Source organism: Plectropomus leopardus, chromosome 20 (genome assembly GCF_008729295.1).
Source record: "Plectropomus leopardus isolate mb chromosome 20, YSFRI_Pleo_2.0, whole genome shotgun sequence".
NCBI lineage: Eukaryota > Metazoa > Chordata > Actinopteri > Perciformes > Serranidae > Plectropomus > Plectropomus leopardus.
In genome coordinates this window covers 26,680,210-26,705,188 of record NC_056482.1, presented here as the reverse complement: position 1 = coordinate 26,705,188, position 24,979 = coordinate 26,680,210, and the positions used below count along the sequence as shown (strand labels likewise).

Genomic DNA, 24,979 nt, shown 5'->3' with positions numbered 1-24,979 from the left:
AACGTGGTGTGGATCTCTCAGCCAATCAGAATCCTCCTCGAGGGCGGAACGAACTTGTTGATAATTCTATCTGGTGTCCGCTCCCAGTGCGCAGGCGCAGCCCGGGTGACGAAGATGGTGCTCATCAAGGAATAGTGAGTCTGAAGTGTTTCTTAAAAAACGTCTTTTTGGTGCATTTAAAGCCTCATTTTCATCCATTTCGGAGCTTATGACTGTAGCGTGGACACGCGTGAGCCGTTTGTCGGTGTCTCTCGGTGTGTTTGGCTGCGTTTATCCCGTCGGCAGGCAGCTTTGAGCGGGGTGGATCAGGACGTGGATAACGGGACACATAACGGGTCTTTTTTAGGCGTTGCTAGCGCGAGCTAACGTTAGCCTCCCGAGTTGTAGCAGCAGAGCGGATAATTAGCTTCTTAATGAAATTGAGTTACATAAATAAAAAAAGATGGTAGCACACAAACAATCTGCGCGTTTATTTACATAACACACCCTCTGCGGGGTAATATATCACCATATTTAACCAAATAGCGGCGCGTTGTGTGTTTTAAAGTGCCGTAATGTTAAGCTTTGGTCCCGTGAGTGACAGATTAAGGTTCCGTCGGATTTACCATTAATGCTAGCCGAGGCTAACTTAGCCGGTTAGCTGCTAGCATGACAATTTCTGACAACTGGGTTCATTTTTAAAGCGTGCATTTAAAATAAGCTAACAGCTAAGTTAGCGTGTGACACGTAAGCGTTGTGTTAACAAAGAGTTAATTAGGAATTGTGCTATAATTTGTGCTAAAAACCGCACAGCAGGTGCACCCTTCATGCTAGCTTGAGGTTATTGAACTACTTTGCTGTTACTTTGTTGGCGCTAGCATTACAGAGTTAGCCCTTTAACTGGGCGGCTAATGCCAACATAAGCTGCATTTTTAACACGATAAATCGTCACATTTCAGTCCATAAATGTGTGAATTTAAAACTACGAGGGGATCGTTTTTATGCACTCCTTTTCTAAGCTAAGCTAACTGTGAGGCTAACCTATATGCGCTACAGAAACCTGTTCAGCAGTGCTGTTACTGTAATTAAGTTACTGCAGGAAAAACAGCATTATAGTCTTTAATGTATGTTTTTTCAACAAAATGATGTCGCAAAGTTTTGGTTTCAGTTTGATCTGAGGTGTTATTTGCATGGTATTCAATCTGCACTGTTGTTATTTTTTTGCACGAATTGAAATACACAAAATGACAAAAAGCATACAATGCTGAAAGATTTAGAAATCTGACTAGGCTCATATTGTTATTAAAAAAACATTCACTCAACACACCATAACAAAATGACAACATAAATAGCAAACAGTCATAGCAAACAGTACTCTGTTACAAGTAACTGTTCAAGTATTAAAAGTAAAAGTACTCATTATGCAGATTTGCCCATTTTAGAATCACAAATATTATATTATTGATTTATAATTGGTTTATAGATTAGTGGTGCATTCATGTGCACATCCCTTAATGTTGCAGCAGGTAAAAGTGAAGCTAATTTTTATTACTTTATTTGTAAAGCATACATTACAGGAATTATATTCTGTTTAATGGCACATTGATGTCGCAGAGTTTTGGTTTCAATTTGATCTGATGTGTTACTTGCATGCTATTAAATCTGCACTGTTTTTATTTTTGTAATATTTAAAATGCACAAAATGACGAAAAGCAAACAATCTAGAGAGGCAGAAAACCAATTAGTGTCATTTTAGCCTATTATTAGGCTGTTATTTGATAACCACATACACAAATTAAGTTAGTTACAAGTAACTGTTCAAGTACCAAAAGTAAAAGTACTCATTATGCAAATTTGCCGCATAATGAGAACTTTTACTTTTGGTACTTGAACAATAAATATTAACTTTAATAATAATAACTTTATTTATACTTTTATTAACAGTTAGACAAATAACTCATGGGGCATTAATAAATTTAATACTGTAAGAAGTAAAACCAGATAAATGTCATAAAATTAATATGATATTGTCCAAGTCAGATAGAAGCCAAAAAATGTATATTTAGCTGAGATGATGCAGAATTATTTGCCCACAATCTGCTCTCTAATCAAGTGTATCAATATGAAATAGTACCTCTTCCACAGAAAATAATCAATATATCAACAAATGCTCACATGTTCCAGCTGTCATAATGGTTTTAAATATTGTGACTCATTCAAAAACAATTGATTTAACAAAAGTATCTTGTTTAAAAGGTGCTCTGAGATAAAATGGTATAACATGTTGGTTAGTTTTCTGTAGATTAGGTAAAAATGTTTCATCCTTTATGTTGAGGAGCTTATGAAGAGAAATGTATGTTTATCATTAGCGATGCCAATTGGTTTACTTACAGCGTTCATATAGAAGTGAATAATCGAAGGCATCTGGGAGAGAGTTCTTAGTTATTAGTGATGCCTCAGTAGGATTTTATTGGCCACATATGCAAACTTAAACTTTCTTGAACCTTACATCTTGCCTTCAGTATTCCAGTACCAAAAAGGTGTGCAGAAGGCTAAATACTTCATGCTCATTTTTATCTGATTCAGTGTCAATCCTTTTAATTAAATACCATATCAGCTGTAATTACTTGTGCAACTCAGGCCTCAAAATATCTCACACACCTTTTACAGTAAAATGCATTTTAAAAATATGCATGCAGCAAATAAAATATGCACAATTTGCACAGAGCAAACTACTTAACCTACTTACCTGTACTGTAAAATTCACCACTTACATAATAACGTCAGAGCGAGTTGTTATCAGAGTTGTGAAACTCAACTTTGGTCATGATAGACAGAGAGAGCTATACAGTCTGCAAGTTAAAGTATGTTTGCTATTTAAATTAAATGATCTCTCCACTACTTCTGATTTATTAATGCAGAGTCAACTGACAGTTACTTTTATTATCCGTTAATCTGCCTGTTATTTTCTCAGTTTAATTGTTTGGTCGATAACATGTCCGTTATAATTTTCTAAACCTCAAGAGGACTCGACTTAAATTGGTTCGATTTCTCACAAAAACATGGAAATAAGGCAATGAATAACTTAACAAGACATAGTCCAAAAATTAGAAAGAAATTAGTAAAAAAAAAAAAAGCACAAAAAAGAAGTAAAAGAACAAAAAAAGTATAATTACGAATTTAGATTTCTTGATATTTTTTCCTAGTTATTTGACAGTTCTCTAACAATTTTCTTGTCCCTTTTCACATTTGCTCGCATTTTGGAGTTAAATGTTAAATGCTTGTGAACGATGAACTGATCGCAGCACAAGAAAACTGATGTTGATCCAGGTTTCAGAGAATTAATTAAATTGCTCTTTTTGACTGACCTACAAAATATTCAGATTATTGTCACTTATGGCAAAAAAATCAGCAATTCAACACATGTGAGAAACTAAACTCTAGTCTTATATTAATGAAATGCTTTTTGTTTTTTGTCATTTCAAAAAGAAAAACTAATCTATCAGCCCAGTATTGAAACTTTTTGCTGTCTAAGCTCCTCAGCACCTTTGCTGCAGGTGTCTGTGACGTCTTAGACCAGATCTTACATAACTGCAGGTTACCTGGACTACAAGACCACTTGAACTGGTCAGCCTCTGTTGAACAGTTTTGCCCTTTATAATCCAGCAGAGCTATTTCCAGTGCAAACTCTGTCTCTGCTGCAGCTGCTCTGTGTCACAAAGTGAGCGTTAGTGAGTGAAAACACAGTTAATTTGGAGGATATAATGAATGCATGACACTGAATACTAAGGATGTCTGCAATTTTCTGTCACTGGCCACATTGTTAGGCATGTTTCTCTGAGCACAACACAATCACTGTCCTAACAGGGAATAATCAATAACTGATTAATCATTAACACACCTGTAAGCTGAAGAGAGCTGCATTAGTTATGGCGGGAACTCTCAACTTGCTTTGCTGAGGGGCCACTTTTGAAAAATGACAGGAGGCCAGGGGCCCGTCTCAGCAGCCTCATGCATATTTCTAGGATTTTAGGATGTTTCGTGGAATTTAGGGCGTTTCTGGATTTGAGGACGTTTGTCCGATTGTTGGACTTTTCGAGGATTTCAGGACATTTATAGGATTTTACAGATGCTTCTCAGATTTTAGGACATTTCCAGGATTTTTGTACCTTTCTGTGATTTTTGGACATTTCAAGGATTTTAGGACATTTCTAAGATTTGAGGATGTTTCTATGATTTCAGAACATTTCTAGAATTTCGGAAGTTTCTAGGATTTCAAGGATTTTTAGGGATGTTTATCAGGTTTTCGGACATTTCGAGGATTTTTTGACAATTCTAGGATTTTAGGATATTTATAGTATTTTGGTCGTTTCCAGGATTTGGAGGTATTTCTAGGATTTTGGGACTTTTCTAGGATTTGAAGATGTTTTCAGGATTTCAGGATGTTTACCGGATTTTAGGTCATTAGAGGCTAAGTAAGAACCTCTGTTGGGGGGTGTGGGGGATCCTCCACTGGCATCTATTTTAACAAACAAGCTCTATTTTGGTGCTGTTTTATGTATTTTGCACCTTCTGTATATCACTTTATTTTTATTGTGAATTGGAAAATGTTTGCAGGGCCACTTGGCATCCTATCAGGGGCCAGATTAGGCTTGCAGGCCGCAAGTTGAGCATCATTGTATTATGGTGTCATTTAAAACATTTTTTGCCTTTGTGTTTGTCATGGTCACTTTTGATCTCATGTAGAAGCAGAATATAAATTGTTTTCATTAATTATTTTCCCCTTGTGTAGCCAGTAAAATGAAACAGATGCTACAATAATTCTATAGAAAACCACAATAAATACTGCAGGAAAATGATGACATTATGTGCACAACTGATGGTTTCACTGATAAGTTTCTCATCGTGCTAAAATCCAATCTGTTCAGGCAAATTAACAGGTGTGCAGACTTCAGCTGGAGTGAAAGCTCTCAGCTCCTCATGGCCCTGGATTAAAACCCCTCTGGTGTAACATTGTAAATGTGCCTGATTTAATATACTACACAGCCTCCAGCAGCAGATGCTTTTGTATACTTTGCCAAAGCCAACATGTTAATTTCTCTCCGGTACAAAAGCGACACACACCAGCACGAGCCAAAACCACAAACACAGCGCTCCTCCTTTGTTTTTCCAGTTGTGCTGCGACATTGTTCCTCCGGCTTCATGACTGTCAGAGCTAAGACCTGAATGTGTCTTTGAAAATGTAATTAATCATGAGAGGTTATACATATGCTTGATGTAGGAATCTTTGTGTAGCAGACACAGTATGTCCACATGGTGGTTAATGAGATGGGAGATACAGATGTTAAAAGATAATCTCAAAGATTTCCTTGTAAATAAAAGTCTGTTTAGACACAGTCTATCTTTGGTCAGGTTTCCATTAACCCTCAAATTGTGCAAATTGAAATTGCGAATTAGTCCCACAGTGGGGAAATTTGCATTGTCGCAGCAGCCAGGAAAGCAGCAAAAGAAAAATACAAATAGTAAAAAATATTACTAAAGAACAAAGTGCCTTATAACAAAAAACAAGGTCCTAAAATAGTGTCACATAATACTATCATATAGACTATCAGCTCCCAGAAATCCCTCATACGTGACCGCTCCCACGTACTAGGGGCTCGCCTTTACGTTATGGCGTCATAACACACCTACGTGGCCTTGGATTGGAAATAATGATGGCTAGTGTGTTGGCTGCAATAGAAATAAAGCTGCTAATGTTTTGAACATCCATCGCCATGGTTACTGAATGTTATTATGAAAGGAGAACGTCACTTGTAAGCAACACATTGCATTTTATCGATATTTTGAAAATATTACTTAAGTTTTGCTCAAAGTTATAATGGAAACCTGCCTACTGAATGAAGTAGCGCTTTGATAACTGAGTCCACTGATAAAAGCTCTTGTATTTGCAGTATTTATGGTGTCTGTGGTGTTATTTCCAGGAAAAATCACAAGCGGCACACGGTTTGTGATGTGTGTTTGCACCACCCGGCAGTGGTTGGTCTGCCAGAGCTCACACAACAAACTCACTCTTTCACTCACTTGTGTGTGTGATGCGGCGTACTTTTTTTATTTTTATTTTTTCAGTCACAGGCGACACTGTTAACATTGCTTTTTTTGGTAGTGAGATCCAAAAACACACCTGCAATTTTTGGCATTGGTGCTGCCAAAGAGATTTATTTTAAATTTTTTAATACTGAAGTAATCAAATGTACATGGCATTATAACTGTCAATTATATGTCAGTATACATTGAAACCAGTATATTACTGCAGCCTTATTCTGCAGTGAGTTTTATTGTCTTTAACAGTAGCCTTATTTCCACCTTTACCCTTCAGATCCTCAACAGTACATGTCGGTGTGATTTTTATAATATATTTTCTGTGTGTCTCTTAATTCTCTCAGCTATAAATACATTGTAATTGCTTTAAATTATTTACATTTTCACTGAGCTGAGCTGAGCTTGTGTTGTCTTCAGCCACCAGCCAGTTTCATCGATCAGTTGATGTTTAGGTTCAGGGTGAGTCCCTGAATCTGCTAATCTTTGCACAGGATTTGTATGAATAGTGACAGGAGGAGGAGGAGGAGGAGGAGGAGGAGGAAGAGGAGGCGCTGATGGGAAGGCAGGAAGCTAAAGAGGAGAAGAAAGTCCCTTTTTACTGTGTGTCCATTCAAGGATCTCTCTCATTTCATAATATCTAAATATAGGCTGTGTATAATTAACCCTGGTTATGCTGCTTTTTGAGTTTCTTGTATGTTTGTAACTTGTAATAATAACTGATTATAACTTCTTTTTTTTAAAACAACAAAAGTCAAACAATAATGTGGAACAACGGCCAGACAAGAATTAAGGTAGAAACAAACAAGAGATTAGTGGCAGAAAAGTGTTAGGAAAATATAGTAGCAAAATAAACAGTAAGTAAAGTAAACAGAAATTCTTATGATTATTATTGTTTTTAATAATAATAATAATAATAATCAGGATGGAGACAGGTGATCCAGCTACAACCTCATGCTGTCTCAAAGTGACACACTTTTTTTGGGGACTAATGCAAAGTTTTAACATTGAGACTGGGAGGCAGATTTTCCTCTTTTAGCACAGAGCTGCTTCATTTTTTCCCCAAAGATGGTCAGAGTAAAGTTTACCCACAACTTCTGTCCGCTCACACGGTGCCAATCATGCATTCAAAGAATGGGATGTTTTCAAGAATTAATACAAAAAACAAAAGCATCGTTTGTGCAAAACTTCAGGGATATTATTTTCATAATCATGCACTGTTTTCAAATAATCTTTTCCAGTAGTTTACTCCTCTATTTAGACAAAAATGTGTTTTAACTTGTTTGTTTTTCTGTCCATTTCCTGCCCCACCTCTCCCTTGTTTCCTCTCTCAGCCGTGTAGTGTTGCCAGTCTCTGTGGAAGAGGTGAGTAATCACTGCATCCATGTCCTCTTACATACATCACAAGCTGTTTACTGCAAGACTTCAGTTTTTTTTATACAATATAACATACATTACAGCTCCAGCAGGTTGGAATAGTCAGAGTTTTGTGTTTATTTTCTCCTGATGTTCATCTCAGGCTTTCGTCCAGTGGGGCACACGCCAGGACAGAATAGCCTTTGTTAGAGAGCTGTGGTGTTGGTGTGACAGGCTGGTGCTGATGTTTGCAGGCAGAGCTGGACTCGAGTGTGAGCTCAGCCTTTACTACAGCCTCTCGTGTCATCTTTCTCTTAATAGGAATCACTTTTTGAGCTTGCTTTTGCTCAAAAATAGACTGTGTTTGCTTCGGTGAGCCCATTGTTATATCCAGTGACATCATGCATTGGCCCTATTTCACAGCTCTCTCAGGGTCCCCACAAATCCTTTAAAAGTATTAAAAGGCACTGAATTAATCGATCCTAAAATAAGGCTTTAATTGTCCTCAAAGTGCTAAGACATAAAAGGTTCAGTTTTATGAATCTTTTTGCTAACATTGCATTGTTAAATCTCAAAATAAGTAACTTGGAAAGAAAAAATCACATGATACCACTTGCATTGCTGTCACCCAAAAGTCATGTGTTATATTAATGTTAATGTTTGGGCAGAAATTCTCCCTAATCCTCAGCAGCTGGTGCCAGGTCTTTGTTTTGTTTTTGTTTTTTCTTTCAAATTTTCCTCCCGATTTAGGTTTCTAGTGAAATCAGCCTAAATTTAATTGTAAAGTAATGGATGCATTTATTTACTTATTCCCATATTTTTTATTTTTATCTTTCTTTTTTCCTTTATTTAATATTATATTTATACTTACTTGTATTTTCAGCATTCATTATTTCTGTATTTGTTTATACATTTACATGTTATTTATTTATTCTCATATTTATGCATTAATGTATTTCTGTGCGTGTTTCAGCATTTATTTATGGACTTAATTATTTATTTATTTTTTCCTATTTGTTGTTTAAATCTACGTATTTCTGAATTTATTATTCCTGTATTTAATTATACACATATTTACTTATTTATTGATACTGAAGTAATTTTTATTCCACGAGAACGAGGACAACCATACAACACTAAATGTGACAGCAGTAACATGCTTACAAAAATTGTTAATATTCCATGTAAAAACTCTGAGGCCTAATGAGCGCGCAAAGTTTATTTTGAAAGTCATTTATGTATCTTTCTTATATATATCTTTGTTTGTGTGTTTCTTACGGACAGTAGGGGAACATGGATGTAGCTTTTGTGGGGTCAGCTGCAGGGTAATAAAAGGATATTTTGAAGCCTTAATTTGAGTTTACAGCTCACTGCCATCTTGATGGCTCCAAAAATACTTAATCAAGGGATAATTAGGCAAAAATAACACCACAGCTGGGAGGCTCATGAACATACAGTAAACTGCTTTTAGAGCCTTATATGTGGTGTACGTACACTCTGTAAAATACGTTTAATGACTGAAGTCTGAGCTTACAGTCTATGCATGTTCTGTGCTGCAGCGCGTAGCTGTTGGTCGTGCTGCATCCTTGAAGTACCTGCCTCCAGCAAATAATCGCAGGATTTGTCCCCGTCCCTGTCCCTGTCCCTGTAGTTTTAGGCTGAAGGTTCAGTCTGTGTCTTCTTTTCTCTCCTCGTTTCTCACAGTATCAAGTAGGGCAGCTGTTCTCCGTGGCTGAGGCCAGCAAGAATGAGACAGGCGGAGGAGAAGGCATCGAGGTGCTGAAGAACGAACCTTATGAGAAGGACGGCGAGAAGGGACAATACACACATAAAATATACCATCTAAAGAGGCAAGTCTTTGACAAAAAAAAACACTTTTAACCAAATCTGAGATTCCCTATTAGAGAAATATGTTTGCATTTCTGTCTGACCTTTTACCTTTTTAATAGAAAACAGATGACACAGAGTTAACATCCTCGTAAGGTGGACAAAATAACAGAATCACGTTTGGAAAGAAGGCTTCTCCTCTTATACAGTGTTGGCTAAGCTGGCAGAGTAAGCTTTAAAGAAACATTTCATGCAGCAGCGGCAGTTAGTGGAGGCAATTAAAAGCTCAATGATGGGGATGAAGAGACAGTAGAAAATCTGCCGTCTTAAGATTCACCACAGAATCGAGGTAGCTGTTTGTGACGGCCATAAACTGGTTCTCAGAAGTATTTATTATTTATAAATACCAGCTTCACAAAGCAGGCATTTATGGCATTGTTATCACCTTTTTGCCAACGCCACAAACACGTAACTTAAGAAGGTGAGGCACATAAAACCGTGAGCGCTGGCAACGGAAACATGATCTGAATTTTTTTTTCCTCCATCTGGACGTGTTTGTTTGGATCACAGGCAGCAGACAGTGCCCGCCGCCAGCTGTTAAATCTGATGGTGGAGCTGTTTTGGCAGCTTTCTGAGGGGAGACGTCGGCTGTTGAGGACTACTCTGCATGCTAAAATAAAAAAAAGGCTTTTTTTTAATCTTACAGCAGTGATGCTCAGCCCACAGTCTGCGGGCCAAGTCTAGCCCCTGAGAGGGTGCCAAGTGCCCCCCCTCAAAATAGTGATTCACTCTGGGAATTATTTTTGTACTTTTAGTATCCATAAAGTGCCAGAGTGCAAAAAAACAGCATAAACATAGAGCTTGTTGATCAAAAAGTGCCAGTGAAGGATCCCCACATCCCCCGCCAGATGTCCTAAAATCCAAAAAAACAAGAAATGCCCCATAATCTGAGAATCTGTCCTAAAATCCTGAAAATGTTCTAAAATCCTAGAAATGTGCTAAAATCCTAGTAACTTCCGAAAATCTGTGAAATGTCCAAAATCTGAGAAACACGCTCCAATGTTAGAATTCTAGTACAGTCCTAAAATCTGAGAAATGTACTAAAGTCCCAGAAATGTCTCACAATCGGAGAAACAGCCTAGAATTTGGGAAATGTCCTCAAATTCTAAAAAATGTTCTCAAGTCCTAGAAACATCCTAAAATCATTGACATTCCTAAAATCCTAAGAATGTCCTAAATCTTAGAAATCTTTTAAAATCTGAGAAATGTCCTAAAATCCCAGAAACGTGTGGGGCTGCTGTGATTGGCCCCTGACTTACTGTTATTTTACTAAAGTGGCCCCCAAACAGAGCCAGTGGAGTATCTCTGCTCTCTCTTGCATGACGTTCTTCATTTTTCAAAGTGATAACTGATTCAAGACAAGTTTTATGAAGTCGGACGCATTTCAGGGTCTCAGCAACCCCAAAGTAACATACATGAGTATGGAAAAGGGCAGAGTTTCCCTTCATCCCTCAGATAACTTGAGACCGCCGTCCTTAATCACAGGTTTAATATCCCGGTTCATGCAGAATTGACGCTGCAGTACTGAAGCTGCTCTGAAGAAGTCCGACTCATTGTCAGGTGTTTCCTCTTATTTTGTCCGCCCTCTTTGTGCGACTGGTTCTTTGAAACTGCAGGAAGCAGGTGTTTGGGGACAAGAACTAAACAAACAGGACAAGTCATTACAAGAAGAATTACACAGTGCTAAAATGTAAATGACAGTTTTTTTTGAAGCACTGTGTGTTTGATTGTTTGACGTCTTTTTCTCCCTCTGCAGTAAAGTCCCTGGTTATGTGAAGATGATTGCACCAGAGGGAGCGTTAGTTTTTCACGAAAAGGCTTGGAACGCCTACCCGTACTGCTGCACGAGTGAGTCAAACTGAAGAATAAATCAATTCATATTTAATTTTATTTCACTAAAGAGTTCTTGCATGATGCCAGAAATATATAGTTACAGTTGCATGTAATGCATTTTCCTAAATGTAATTTTAAAGTTTGTCAGAGATGATAAATGTCATCCTTGGTTTTGATACTGATGTAATTTCTTTACTTTCTTTTCTTTCTCCCTCCATCTTCTGCAGTTGTGACGGTGAGTTGTTTGTTAAACTTTTTTAGTTATTTTAGGTCCTGGGTCAAACCAGTTTTTGTTTCATAAAAAAAAAAAAAAATCAGCTTGTTTTTGGTCTACAGAGCAAATATGCATTCGAAGTTTTACAGATTAACTTTTCCCCCTCGAGCAAAAATCACTAATCATAGAAACAAATCTGAATTGCAGTGAATTTCTGCTGTTTAAATTGCTGCTGTAATTGGGCCATTATTTTGAGATTTGCACACAAATACACAGATAACACTGGATGAAATGCAGCAGACCTTTTACCGATGTGTGATATTGTCTGTGTTTTGAAAAGTATTTTTACAGCCCAATATTTTCGTACATTACCTGCAAGCTGACTACTGCTGCGAGGGTTTTAAAATAGATCTGAGCTGAGCAGTGCAGCATTACTAGTGTTGTTTCAGTATAAACGTCTGATTGGTTAATTGGATTTAGCCGTAGGGTTTAAGTACATCTCTCCTCCATTCATGATGTTCTCTGTGTCGTTCTTACTGGCTCAGATCAGCAGCACTTCATTCACTTTATCAGCGGTTTTACCTTTTTAAGACTTAAATAATGAAATCTGTGTGTTCTCTACTTTCTCTTTTTAGAATGAGTACATGAAGGACGACTTTATGATAAAGATCGAGACGTGGCACAAACCTGACATGGGAACAATAGAAAATGTAAGTGAGCAGAGGACACAGTGTGGAGAGGACTCGCACGAAAATAATAAAAAAATAACAGTCAAATTTGAAGCAGCAGAGGCAGAAATATCCCTGATATTAACCCGTAAAACACTGGATCCTACATTTCCCATCATGCAATGTGAACAGTTCTTTTAAAATACCCAACCTCAGTTTAAAATGCAATCTTTCTGTTATAAAATTGAAAACAAAACAAAAAAGATATTGATTATGATGGAAGTCCATAGTGCACTTAATAAAAATGATAATGTAAACTTGGCAGTGAAATTGTAATTCCACTATAGCTTTTTAATTTACCACATATGCATGTTTTATTTAAGTAAAAAAAAAAAATTAGCAGTAATCCAATTTGCAAATGCTCTTTTTACATTGAAAAGAGAATTTTAATTTTAATTTTAATTATTAGTTAAGTGATGACATTTTTTCACATTTAAAATCTTTTTCTTAAATGTAATTAACACATTTAATTTATTTATTTACACATTGTTGTGTAAATTATTGTCAAATTTGATTTAATCTTTTAATATTCTCCACTGTACAGTAGATTACGTTTTTCAGAATCAATTGTTAAATTCTGTTGGGTTTTTTTAATTTTTGGAAAATTGCATTTTCATTTTTACTCAAATATTGCTTTCAAAAATGAAAAAATCAGGTTGCAGTTTGTTTTGCATTTTAATTCTCAATTTTTTATTTAGTTTTGAATTTTGCACCCTCTACAGTTGAGTAATGGACATGCAAGTTGGATCAATGCTTAATATTCTCACACACGTTATAAAAACTCATCTCAAAGCCACAGAGGACACAACTCAGTGCGTATTGTGTGAAATAGGTGGAGTGCCCTCATAAGTAGTCGGATGATGCTGTGAAGTTCTTATACATCTGTGTGGTTTAAATTTGAATCTTATTTGACTGACACTCAGGACAGATTTGAATAAAGCCTCCGGGGACAAACGAAGTGTCCCCTGTCACCTGTGTGCTGAGCTGAGGTTTACCTGTTTGTTTTTGTGCATCAGGTCCACGACCTGGACGAGCAGACATGGAGGACTGTGGAGGTGTCTCTCATAGATATTGCAAACAAAGAAGAAGTGGCTCAAGGGGTGAGTTGTGTTTTCAAGCCAAACAAAACAATAAAGGTGAAAATATTTTAAGAGTGAGCAGCCCGCAGCAGACTGAAAGGCATTAACTAATTTACAGCAGGATGTCTCCACCCTGAGGAAAAGTGAGGTCAGACAGGTGGATTTTCAGGGTCAGGAGCCGAAACATCCACGCAACCACTTTATTAATCCATGGCCATCACCCATAAAGCTTCACTTAACAGTATAAAATAGTTGCGTGCAGTAAAAAACCTGGAGTTGTCCTGGAAGTCGATGTGAAGATGATGACTGATGTTTGTTTTAAGAAAACATTATAAACTTTACTAAAGAAGAAAACTGCCAAAATCTCTTCATTAATGCTTCTTATTTTGCATTTGCCTTCCTACATCAGTTGCCTGCCTCCAGAGCTTTTTATTAGTCACAAAACAACAAACTGCATGAATCATCGTGCTATAAAGCGTTCATGTAATGGACACCAGATTTCAGCAAATGTTAACAATGGTTAGAGTTCCTGTGTTTAACAATGATCCGAAAAAATTTTTAAAGTCACACAGACATCTTAAATGGAAAACCCGTCTAAAAAACAGACCTGTCAATATGCTGCTTCAGTCATTTACAACAATAATAGATTTCAAAAGGTGTTTTTAATTTCTTTTTCATAATAAACTCTCTAATTGAAATTGTAAATATAAAATAGGCCTAATGGAAACACGTCAATTTAAAAAATATTCCCATTTATTGTAAAGAAGTCAAAAACTTGAGTGATATTTTCGAAATGTCAATAAAACACAATTGTTAGATGACTGTGTTTCCACTGAGTGATGTTCTGCGATTTCTCCTCTGGTGATAACATCAGTAACCATGGCGATGGATGTTCAAAACATTACCAGCTTTATTTCTGTTGCAGCCACTGCACTAGCCATCATTATTTCCAATCCAAGACCACGTATGAGGGATTTCTGGGAGCTGATAGTCCACAATTCAAAATTTCTGGATGATCCGCTCAACTTTCTTAGAGTAATGTGATGCAAAAACAGCTCTTGTAGCTCCTACTGACAAGCACGTAGCCATAGCGTCATGTGATCAGACAAAAACAGTGGCGTTTTTGGATCACCTGAGATTTTTTTTTTTAAATGACAGGTTTCCATTAGGTTTATTTTATATTTTACTTTGGATGCACCAAAGTCATTCTCACTGGTTTATGTGGCTGTTCATGTGCGAGGATGCACACAGATAGCTGAGTTGGGGGAGCACGCTGTCAGTTTATGATTGATTGGCATTCATGAACTACACGCACGTGCCTACGATCAGATCCGAGTTCTCTGCGGCGTTCATGAATCCGCTGTAGGTTTTTAGTACCAAGTTGATATATGTGCAAATCTGCTCCCAGATTTACGGCCCCGGAGATAGCGGAGGAAAATGGATGGATGGACTGCAAAGGCCTTTACATGTATATTCTGAATGTAAAATGCAGATTTAGGACATTGGTAGTCAGTGACTTTTGCAGACTGATTTATACTGTTTAAACAAACATTTTCCTCAACAACCATTAAATAACAGTACTAAGATAAGGTGTACAAGCAATCATGAATCGTGGAGAATGGATTTGAGCATCAGTTCCTGATATAGTTTGATTCAGCATGCAGTTGTATGTTGCACGTCAAACTGTCCCTCCAAGTTTTCCATCTTTCTCAGTGAAGGCCAAGAACATGATTAAAAGTGTCCCATATCTACTTATTCAGACAGCTGTCTCCGTCAGCTGAAAATCAGACCATTAAGACTTGAATAGACACCCATTGACGTCGAGTCAGTGAATGTCTCTAATGTGTTGCAGAAGCTTTGCAAAAAGTGTCCCTTCAGCTTTCTAGCTGTGAAAATGAGCCTGTATCCCAGTAAAATGCCCATTACTGGTGTCACAGTGTCCCAGCAGCTGGTTCATTATTCACTGTCTATGGAGCAGCTCGAGGGCACGCATTATCTATTCATTTATCTTTTTATATGACATTATTATCTGTGCCTGTTCAGCCTAATAGACCCTTTTTCCAATGCAGAGTCGTACAGTGGAAATAGCCTGAGAATCCAGTTGGACTGCATTTATTAAGTCGAAGGAAATGCACCATGAAGGGTTATCAGTTTTTTGGCGACATTTGATTCAAAGTTAAATTTGATTTGGATGCAAAACTGACATTTAATGTCTCAGTTTGTTAAATACCATGAGACCACCAATAAATGAAACTGTCTCTTGGGGGAAACTTGTCTATTTTTCAACCTGGACCCTGTTTTGACATGTTTTTGTGTCAAAGTGAGTAATGGGAACAACATTTTTTGCAGCCAGCAGTGATGAAACAGGCAGCAGTGTAACTAATTTGTTTGTTCAACAAGAAACAACCCTGAAACCACTTATTGTCAAGCCCACCTGACTTCAGTTAGATAAACAGTAATTTTGTCATGGTCAAGCAGACTTTGACAGAAACAAAATTAAGCTCACAAAAGCTGTCTTAGGACTTAAACAACAATCTGATCCTGTCAGTGCAAAAACAAGCACTATGCAAATGGAGTCTGGAAGTTTATGTTCACACATTTAACAATCAGAGCCTGCAAAAACAAGTACTATTTAAATGTAGTCTGGTAGGTTTGGCAACGGCGGTTTTGTGGCCGTTTCTGGTTAACACAAAGGATCTTACTGTTAAACAAAGAGGTCTATCTCTGTAGGATCCTCTCCATAATGCTGTGAGACACTTACAGTAACGTGAGCCTATCAGTGACAAAAACAAACACGATTTAAATGACTTTTGTGAATTTAGCATTAGAGATATCAGGGCCACTATTGGTTAAACACAGCTCTATCTATGTAGGAATCCTTTCCATAATACTGTCAGACACTTAAATAACAATCTGAGCCTGTCAGTGGCAAAAACGAACATTTTTAGTGGACGTTCATTGATGGTGCACCGATGCCCCGAGTGGTTAATATTCAGCGAACATCACAGCTGCAGCGCTCTCGCGTGATACTGGACCAGTTTGAAAATGTATTGTTCCCATTATACACTTTTACAAAAAAACATGGAAAATTAGATTTCAGGTTGAAAAACACTAAATTTATCCTTTAACATCTCTTATTGGTCCGGTCGTTGGCACCTGTCAGTCAGTTAATACCTAAACCGTCATGTCGCCTGCGGTTTAAAATCTTAAAGGAGGCATTAAGCCATTTTCATCCAGGTGGGTCACAGCGTTTCTTACACTAGCTCCTCGACAATAATGACTTAAGTGGATCAGTGTGGAGGCCAGGGCTTAATCTGAATGTCCATCTGCTCCAGGTATTCAACACTCGTTCCCTACAGACCCAACGGATTAAAACAGCACAGTGAGCTCTGAGCTCAGCGGTGGGATTTGGGGGTTGTAGTAAAAATACTATCTTGCGGTTGCTGATTCAGTGTTCCTGGACCGGAGTGTGAACGCGTCCTTGAAGGGTGAAGTCTGACTGAACAGTCACACTGAATTAAGTGTCAGGCGCCAAGAAAAAAAGCTCTGTTTTTAGCTTTGTGAAAATGTTTTCCAGATAATCAAACACAAATTTTAAATGGTTTATTTATCTTGAGAAGTGGGAGGATTTTCTGAGCGTGCTCAGTCCCTCTTCACTGAAAAATGTGTTTTTCTTTATGCTTGTTGACCTTGATGTTTGAGCTTCACTGTGCAGAGTGATGCATCTGCAGTTTTTTTCTGCATTCATCTGCTGAAGAGGGAAAGTTTCTCTGTGCTCACCTTGAATCTGAGTTTAAGACGTATGAAGATGGTTTTGTGACCAATCATGGCCCAGTAAACAGACACAGCTGTGACGTGGAGAATATATTTTTCAGTCTTTCATTCTTAGACGAGTGAGAAGTAAGAGTCATTTTTTTTGTCATTTTTTTCCACAAAGAAAAAGAAAAGCTCAAATATTTATATTCATAAATATGTCTTAAAACATGTCTGGAGGCAATATTAACCCTTTTAAAACTGGTCAGACATCAGTTTTTCTTGTGCTGTATGTAGACACCTTTCACAGATATTTAAACCTTTGAAACCTGAGCAAAAAAGGTTTAATTCTCTTTAAAAACATGGGGAAAAGCAGTGAGCAAATGTCAAGAAATTAGTCAGGATGTTAGAAAAAAAAAAAATGGAAAAATGTCCAATACAGTACAATATTAAGTACGATATGTAGTAAAATATTTATGATTATTAGAATATTTTAAAGCATTACACAATATATAATTTTTAGAAAATGTTAGGTTACTGTTTTTTATTTTTTACTTTCTTTTTTTCTCATTTCCAGGTAATTTTGATGTAGGTAATCACTAATTTTTTCGTTAAGTTGCTTATTTTTTCCCTATTTTTGAAAGAAATTGAGCCGATTAGCTCAGGTTTCAAAGTGTTAAAGCCCCTTTTTCATTGCACAAAAAACTCCAGGCTGGAGTGTGACTATTTTATTTAAAATAAATATAAAATACTACCTTTTCAAGTCACCTGAGCCAAAATTGAAAACGCAAGTCCCTCCTCAGTGCTTACATTTTTTAATGCCTGACCCATTTTGCAGCACCCCTTCCCCCCTCATAAATAAAGAACAGTCTCAGTCTAAATCATTTTTTTTTAAATTAAACTACCCATCCAAATAATTCTCAAGGTATTCCATCATGTAAACACCTCAGTCGGACTTTAACTGGACTACGTGATCTGTTTACCAATATGGGTAGTTTAATTTTTAAAAAAATGATTTAGACTGATTTCAGTCAGACTAACATGTTTACATGTATTTTAAAAGTCCAGTTTTAGTTGGACTAACACCGTATTTGGACTTTTTTAACATAAAGTAAACGTTACTGAGTGTAACTCAAAGCACAGTGCAGACTCGTGGAAAGCAGCAGCTGCACTGAAGCATCTGAGTGTTTTGTTGCCCTTTTGTTCTCTTCCAGGACTATAAGCCAGAAGAAGATCCTGCTCTTTTCCACTCCACCAAGACAGGCAGAGGACCTCTGGGCCCCGAGTGGAAGGTGACAGAAAACAGAAAATGCACCAACTGCTGAACGTAGTGATCCTCTCTCTCTGTCTCATCTGTGATTAACGAACTCTGCGTTCACCTCTTGTGTTTTCTTCCTCCACAGAACGAGCTGAAGACAGACTGTCCTTACATGTGTGCATACAAACTGGTCACCGTCAAGTTCAGATGGTGGGGTCTGCAGACCAAAGTGGAAAACTTCATCCACAGGGTAGAGCATCCCGTCTTTGCTTTTAAAAGGCCTTTACAGCCGGTTTTTAGCGTGCCAGTTATGTGTTGTTTCTGTTTTGAACAGCAGAGGGAGACAGGTGTTTCTTAAAATTTGAAGGGAGGAAAACTCAACTGAGCAAAGAAAACTGTTACCCACTGTGTTTTTTTATATCGAAAAAACATTTAACCCTTTAGGGCCCACTTGTAATTTACAAACACTCGTATCGCTCTGCACACAAAATGTGCTTTTCTAAATCAAGCTTTAAAAAATATTATACATTACTATTATTTTCTGCTTTCATTTAGTTAATTCTTTTAACCAACATTAGTCTTAATCAGAAATATTAAATATTCATTAATTTTCAAAATTTTAACCCTTTAAATGCCAGGCTTTTGTCATGATGCTACTATATTTTTAGATTTTAAAAAATCATTTATTTTTGATAAACTGCATGCTAAGTAGTTTTTATATTATTATTATCACAGCCTGGGATATGTCAAGGATTGGCAGCAATATTGATTTTTATACATTATTATTATTTTTTGTGCAGTGTCAAATACTCACATTCATACTGCTCTGCACACAAAATGCACTTTTCAAATTCAGGCTATAAAAAAAGTATTTTTTTTCCTGCTGACAGTCTGGGATATGTCAATGATTAGCAGCAACATTGGTTGTGACAGTTCATCTAGGGAAAATAATATTTATTTCCTCCATATGCCAAATATGGTCAAAATGACCTCATCAGATGGAAAATAGTCAAAATAACAAATTCCAAGTCTAAAAACCCAGAAAGACACCCAGAAATAATACAAGTCCTGTTTTTCTGCTCTGATGGCTGTGGGATCAAAAATGTCAGTTTGAATGGGTTTCAATGGAGCATTTTTTGACCTTAAAAGTCTGAATGTAACTATTTAGTTTCCGCAGTGTATTTTAGACTTATTGTAGGAGCTGAAATTCACTGATTACACAAAAATTCACAGTCTTGTCAGAATGTAAGCCACATGCATGAACTCAGCCAAAATTATCAAAAAAAATGAAGAATGGAAAGTGTGTAAAATGTGTTCAACAGTCTTCAACATGGACTGAAGGCAGTAAACGAGAGTTACTCACTTCAGTCCGTGCAGAGAAGAGGTTGTTTTACATTAATTTATTTGAACTTGTTTGTCGTTCCACAGCAAGAAAAGCGTATTTTCACCAACTTCCACCGCCAGCTGTTCTGCTGGATTGACAGATGGGTGGGTTTGACCATGGAGGACATCAGGCGGATGGAAGAAGAGACCCAAAAAGAGCTCGAGGAGGTAATTAACTTATCAGCTACCTCTCAGACTCACACTGGACTGTACTCTCGTCTTCCTGTTGTGGTGTTTTAAAGATAAAGGCGGATGTAAAAAATGGAGTTAAAAGATTTTAATATTAACACTGCTTTCAGTAAGACGTTTTTATCTGTCACATGTTTACAGATACTCCAGAGCCTAGTCCAAACATACACGGGTACTTTTGAAAAATGGGATTTTTGTCTACTTTGTTCCTAAAAAAAAAAGTTTAATTTTGTAACCAACACCGAGCCTGATCATAAATATCAAATATTCATGAATTTTCAGAATTTCAACCCTTAAATGCCAGGTTTTTGTCATGCCTTTGTTTCTAGATGGAAATAAACACACGCACACATGGAAAGAATTATTTTCAATATTCTACATAAGTAGATTTTTTAAATGAAAAATGTCAGTTTGAATGGGTTTCAATGGGGCATTTTTGACCTTAACAGTCTGAATGTAACAGTTTAGCTTCCACAGTGAATTTTAGACTTATTGTGGAAGCTGAGCTGGAAATTCATGATAAAACAAAAATGCACAATCTTGCCATCATTTATGCCACATGCATAAACAGACAAAATTATTTTAAAAAATGAAGAATGAGAAGTGTGTAAAAAGCACCAAACAGTCCCTAAGGGTTAACGTTTTCTCTGTCTACACACACGTTTGGACAAAAGACGCACAGAAAAAGTTTCAAAAATACCCGTGTGTGTGAAGTCTAAAAGTCGATGAGTTTTCTCTTGTGAGTGATGACGATGCACAAATGATGCTTGTTGTGTTTGGGCCGGACTGCTGGAGACGACGCAGCACACTTCAGCTCCGTGATTTAACCGTTTACTCCTGAATTTCACATCAGATGCGTCAGAAGGGAGATGTGCGAGGCACCTCTGCGACAGACGAGTAGAGGCCCGTCGCTGTAGGTCAAACACTAGAGGCAGGCTGAGTAAGTGTCATCACAGGAGGGGAGGTGCTGCATGGATCATTCTCCACCTTTTTCTTAATTCTGCTGTCCGGCTGCTGTCTAACTCACTCGTCCTTTTTTGTCGTTTTTTTTGTAAATGTCCAGTTTGTTTTTTCAGATCTTTTTGTGCTTGACCTGTGTCTTCTTTTTTCCTTCCTAATCTTCTGTTTTTCATTCGAGTCATTCTCATCGTTTGTCCTTTCCACTCACGTAACCATTCTCTTACAGCTCGATATCTCGTCTTAAACGCTTCACCCTGTGCTCTCACTTTATTTACCTCCTGATGTTTTGTGATTTTTGTGGGAATAAAGGTAACTTTGCTGAAATGTTTTTCCCTTTTCCCAGCAAATGTCCTGCATGTGCACGGCTTAATGCTGACAGACTGAAAGGGGTTTTTTTTGTCTTTTTTTTGAAGTGGGGTTGTATGAGGTACCAACCGCACTAATCATATATCATAAACAAGGCAGGTTTCCATTACAGATTTGCGCAAAACTTAAAAACCTGAAAATTGAAAACTAAGATGAATAACAACCAGAAAGAGGCAAAACAACAACAACAACAACAAAAGTAAAACCACAAAGTCTGTATCTTGCACCTGTGTGGGAGAGGAGGTGGGCCCTTTTGCATGTATGTGCCCAGGGGCCCATTATCTCTTAATCTGCTCCTGATTTTTTTATTTTTTAACTTCCTAGCAACTGTCATACAGTCATCTTAAATGAAGTATTTTTATTTTCATTTTTAGTGCCCGAGCACCTAGCGCTGTAAAACAGCTTTGGTGTACATTGTTCGATCTGCCTGAAACTTCACAGGTTTGGTTAAGGTCCATCCCTGAACACATCTGTATGACAACATTCACTAGTCGTGATAGTCGTTCATCGCTGCTTGCAGCTTTAATTTTATATGATATTACATGTCCGACAGTCCGCTCCCACTGGAGATATTTTGCAAACTGTCTCCCTCCTGACAGGTTTTCCAAAAAAAACAGCTGTCATTGTGCGTGACCAATACACACGGAGGTGGCTATTAATAGTGCCCATACCACTGATTCATCACACGTACCTTTAAGCCAAAAGATTTTATACAGATGGGGCATCTTACTGAAGCTTTTTCCTTGTAATTGCTTTTCTAGCAGCTAAACTTAGTATTCCAATGAAGTATTTTTGTTTTAATATTTGTAGATGTTGAAGTTGAAAAACCAAAAAGGAGCTTATCCCACTTAAAAATAAATGTCGTCCCAAATATAGTCATTAATTCTGCCTAAATCTTGCCTCAAAAAGCGACAGGCCCAAAAACAAATGGAAGTGGTTGTCTCTCTGGGAGCCACACTTTCCAGGATTTTCTGGCATCAGTGGCAGACCAGGCATCCAGTTTTGGCAAACTGGAGGCGTGTCGACCGCCATCCACTGACTGTGGTTAAGTACCTCATACGACGCCAACGCAAGAAAACTCAAAGTCTCTAAACGCCGCTGAACTCTGACCTCCTCTCTCCGTCTGCAGCTGCGTCATACAGGTCCGATTCGAGGCACCAGTGCTGCTCACGAGCAATGAGGCAAATCAACCAAACCCTGTCATGATGATGTCATCAGAGACACGTCCACCACGCTGAGGAAGTTGGCCCCTGACGTCGCCTCTTCTCTCCCTGTCTCACATGATTCATTGGGGGGTTTGACAAAGATTGGTTTAACAGTACTGTACAGATTCTACCCCAATCACGAGCCTCCTGTTCACTACAGAAAAAAAACATGGTTTTGCATACATATATAAAAAAAAGGATAAAAAAAACTCTTTGCACAGAACGTAAATTGCCTGATATGTAATTGTTAGTTGATTATTACAGTGGGCTTTGTTTTTATTCAGGTGTGTAAACCGTGACTCAGAAAGTCAAGCCTTTTAAATTCACTAGAATGTTTGTTTTTAGGTATACAGGTTCCCAAAAAAATTGGACTTTTAGCAGGTATTGGACCATTTATCTCCCCGCCTCCCCTTGTATTAGAGCTGTCTGTCTCTACTTTAATCCTTGTCTCTCCCCTCAGTATCGTCTATATTCTTGTCCTGGTTAAATTTGTCTAGATCTCCTCCCCTCCGTGTCTCGCTGTCCCCTCTGTCTGGCTAACTTTGGGATCTTTCCTTTTTTTTGTTTTTTTTTTTTTAATTTGGAGGCCTGTTAACGATTCAAATTTCATGCATGATGGGTAATTCTCTGCGCACATTCGGACACACACACGACCCCCTTTCCTCTTCCGTCACAAGTGCATGTGGACAACGGCAACTCCTCGCTCATTGCATGTCGCTGCAATGCAGCTTCGCTCAAGTGGACTGTTTGATTTTGGAGAGAGAGTCTGTACTGAACACGTGTGTCAGTGTGTGCGTCTGTGTTATCAACTGCCTTCGCTCTTAAAGGACCGGCACTCTTGAGATGGAGAAGCTTGATGTCGAGGCTTGGTGGCGTTGTCGCTCCGCCGCCGGCCTCTCGCTGCCGCTGCATGTCCTTTTCTCCTCGGCTAGGGCTTTAACGGGAGCGCCCCATCCACGAGCCTCCGCTCCTTTTTTAAAAAAACAAATGAGAGTCTGTGCGTCGCTGCGTGCATGAATCTTTTTATACCCTCCTCAAAACTCCCGCTTCCTCTCTCACCTGACAGCAAATGGGTCCAGGCAGATCTGCGATGTTTGACCGATGAGTTTTTTATTTTAAACATGTATAGCGATAATTTTTTTTTTTTTTTTTTTAAGTTTTCATGTAGCCTTTGAAACCTGGAGCGACATTATTGTGCTGCTTTTAGACGCCTTTCACAAGTATGTAAACCTTTGAATCAAGAGCAAATTGGTGTAATTTCTTTGAAAAACATGGGGAAAAAAGAAAACTGTAAAACAAAAGAAAGTTAAAAAATTTGCAAGAAATTAGTAGATTTGGGAAAAAAGAAAAAAGCTAAGGAAAAAATTTATTTATAATTAAATATTTAAAATTATGTTACAAAATTATTGTACATTTTTAAGCACTTTTTCTGGGTCTTTTTTTCTTAACACTCATTTTTTAACACTAATTTTCAGGTAATTTTCTTCTACTTTTTTTTTTTTTTTTTACTAATTTCTTGCCAATTTTTGGTTCATTTGCTTTCCCATGTTTTTAAAAGGAATTACCCCAATTTAATCAGTTTTCAAGGTGTTAAAGAAAGTATGAGATCCGTCTGAGTGCTTTGTAGTCAAGAATAAAATTGGGGGAAAAGGCAACTTTGGTAAGAAATGTTCCACAAATTGCAAGAAATTAGTATATTTGGAAATGTCTAGGCGAAAAAGAAAAAAAAACTAATAATAATCATAATCAATCATAATTGCATATTTAAAATTATAGTGAAATTCATGCATTTGAAAGCACTTGTTCCGTGGTTTATTTGTTTTTTATTCAAATTTCTTGCTCATTTTTGGGTCATTTTGTCCCATGTTCTTGAAAGAAATCACACACATTCGCTCAGGTTTCAAGGGGTTTCAAAAAGGTTTGAGGTCAGTCTGAGTGTTTCTAGTCGATAAAATTGGCAAAACCATTTATATTTGAGATGTAGTCGGAATCTCAATCTGAAAAAAAGCGGCATCTTCATCCTGAATCACTACATTTTTTTTGCTGCATCGATTTGAGCATTTCATCACTTTTTTTCTTTGTTTTGGGCGTAATGCAGACCCTGTCGGGGCTCTCGGTGGCGTTTTTTACGATCATGACGTAGCGTAGTGCAGCTGTGGTTGTGTATCCGATCGGGTGTGTGTCTCTTAGGTTTCGTCGTAACCTATCTGTGTGTCGTACGTCTGACAGGTTAAAAAAGAGAGTTATAAGTGTACTTTATAATTATAGAAATGGATAAACTGTACATACAAACACTGACTTGAATACTCGCAGCTTACGAAGCGCCGTCAGGTGTGTCACTAATGTCCGAGCAGGTGACGTCAGCTCTGTGGACGGCGTGCCGGAGTGGAGCAGGCTGTCCACGTGTTGTTTTACCTCATCCATGCTTATGAATGTACAGCTAGGAGACAGACAAACTATGCAGGATGTTTCACACCTGTACAAGCATGACATGGAGCCGCTATATCATCAAAAACACGAGGAGAGATGTGCTAAAAATTTAGGATCTGCATGCTCAACACTTTTCTTTTGTCTCTCTGTGCGTTTGATCAGTGCTTTTGAGAAGCTCTGCATCAGACGAGAAGGAAAATCCTTTTTTTTTGTTTTTGTTTTTTAACGGGTGGCGTCCCCTCAGAATCAAACTGGACTCAGCT

At 37.7% G+C, this 24,979-nt stretch overlaps 1 protein-coding gene across 1 annotated transcript; it reads left to right on the top strand.

The window, feature by feature from the left end:
• Nucleotides 1-101: 101 nt before the first annotated feature.
• pitpnb (phosphatidylinositol transfer protein, beta) lies at nt 102-23,462 on the top strand. The gene is made up of 12 exons (XM_042509255.1): nt 102-134; nt 7,410-7,440; nt 9,136-9,281; nt 11,075-11,166; nt 11,379-11,386; nt 12,001-12,075; nt 13,110-13,193; nt 18,140-18,217; nt 18,329-18,433; nt 19,612-19,734; nt 20,609-20,695; nt 22,211-23,462. Exons 1-11 carry the CDS (start codon nt 115-117, stop codon nt 20,654-20,656), a joined length of 810 nt encoding a protein of 269 aa, XP_042365189.1. The 5' UTR covers nt 102-114; the 3' UTR covers nt 20,657-20,695; nt 22,211-23,462.
• Nucleotides 23,463-24,979: the final 1,517 nt, after the last annotated feature.

Bases quoted from the DNA above. Each gene is read 5' to 3' on its own strand.
- pitpnb (XM_042509255.1), top strand. From the start codon at position 115: ATGGTGCTCATCAAGGAATA. The intron at 9,282-11,074 runs GCAAGTCTTTGA...CTCCCTCTGCAG, and splicing joins AAAATATACCATCTAAAGAG to TAAAGTCCCTGGTTATGTGA. The intron at 12,076-13,109 runs GTAAGTGAGCAG...TTTGTGCATCAG, and splicing joins ACATGGGAACAATAGAAAAT to GTCCACGACCTGGACGAGCA.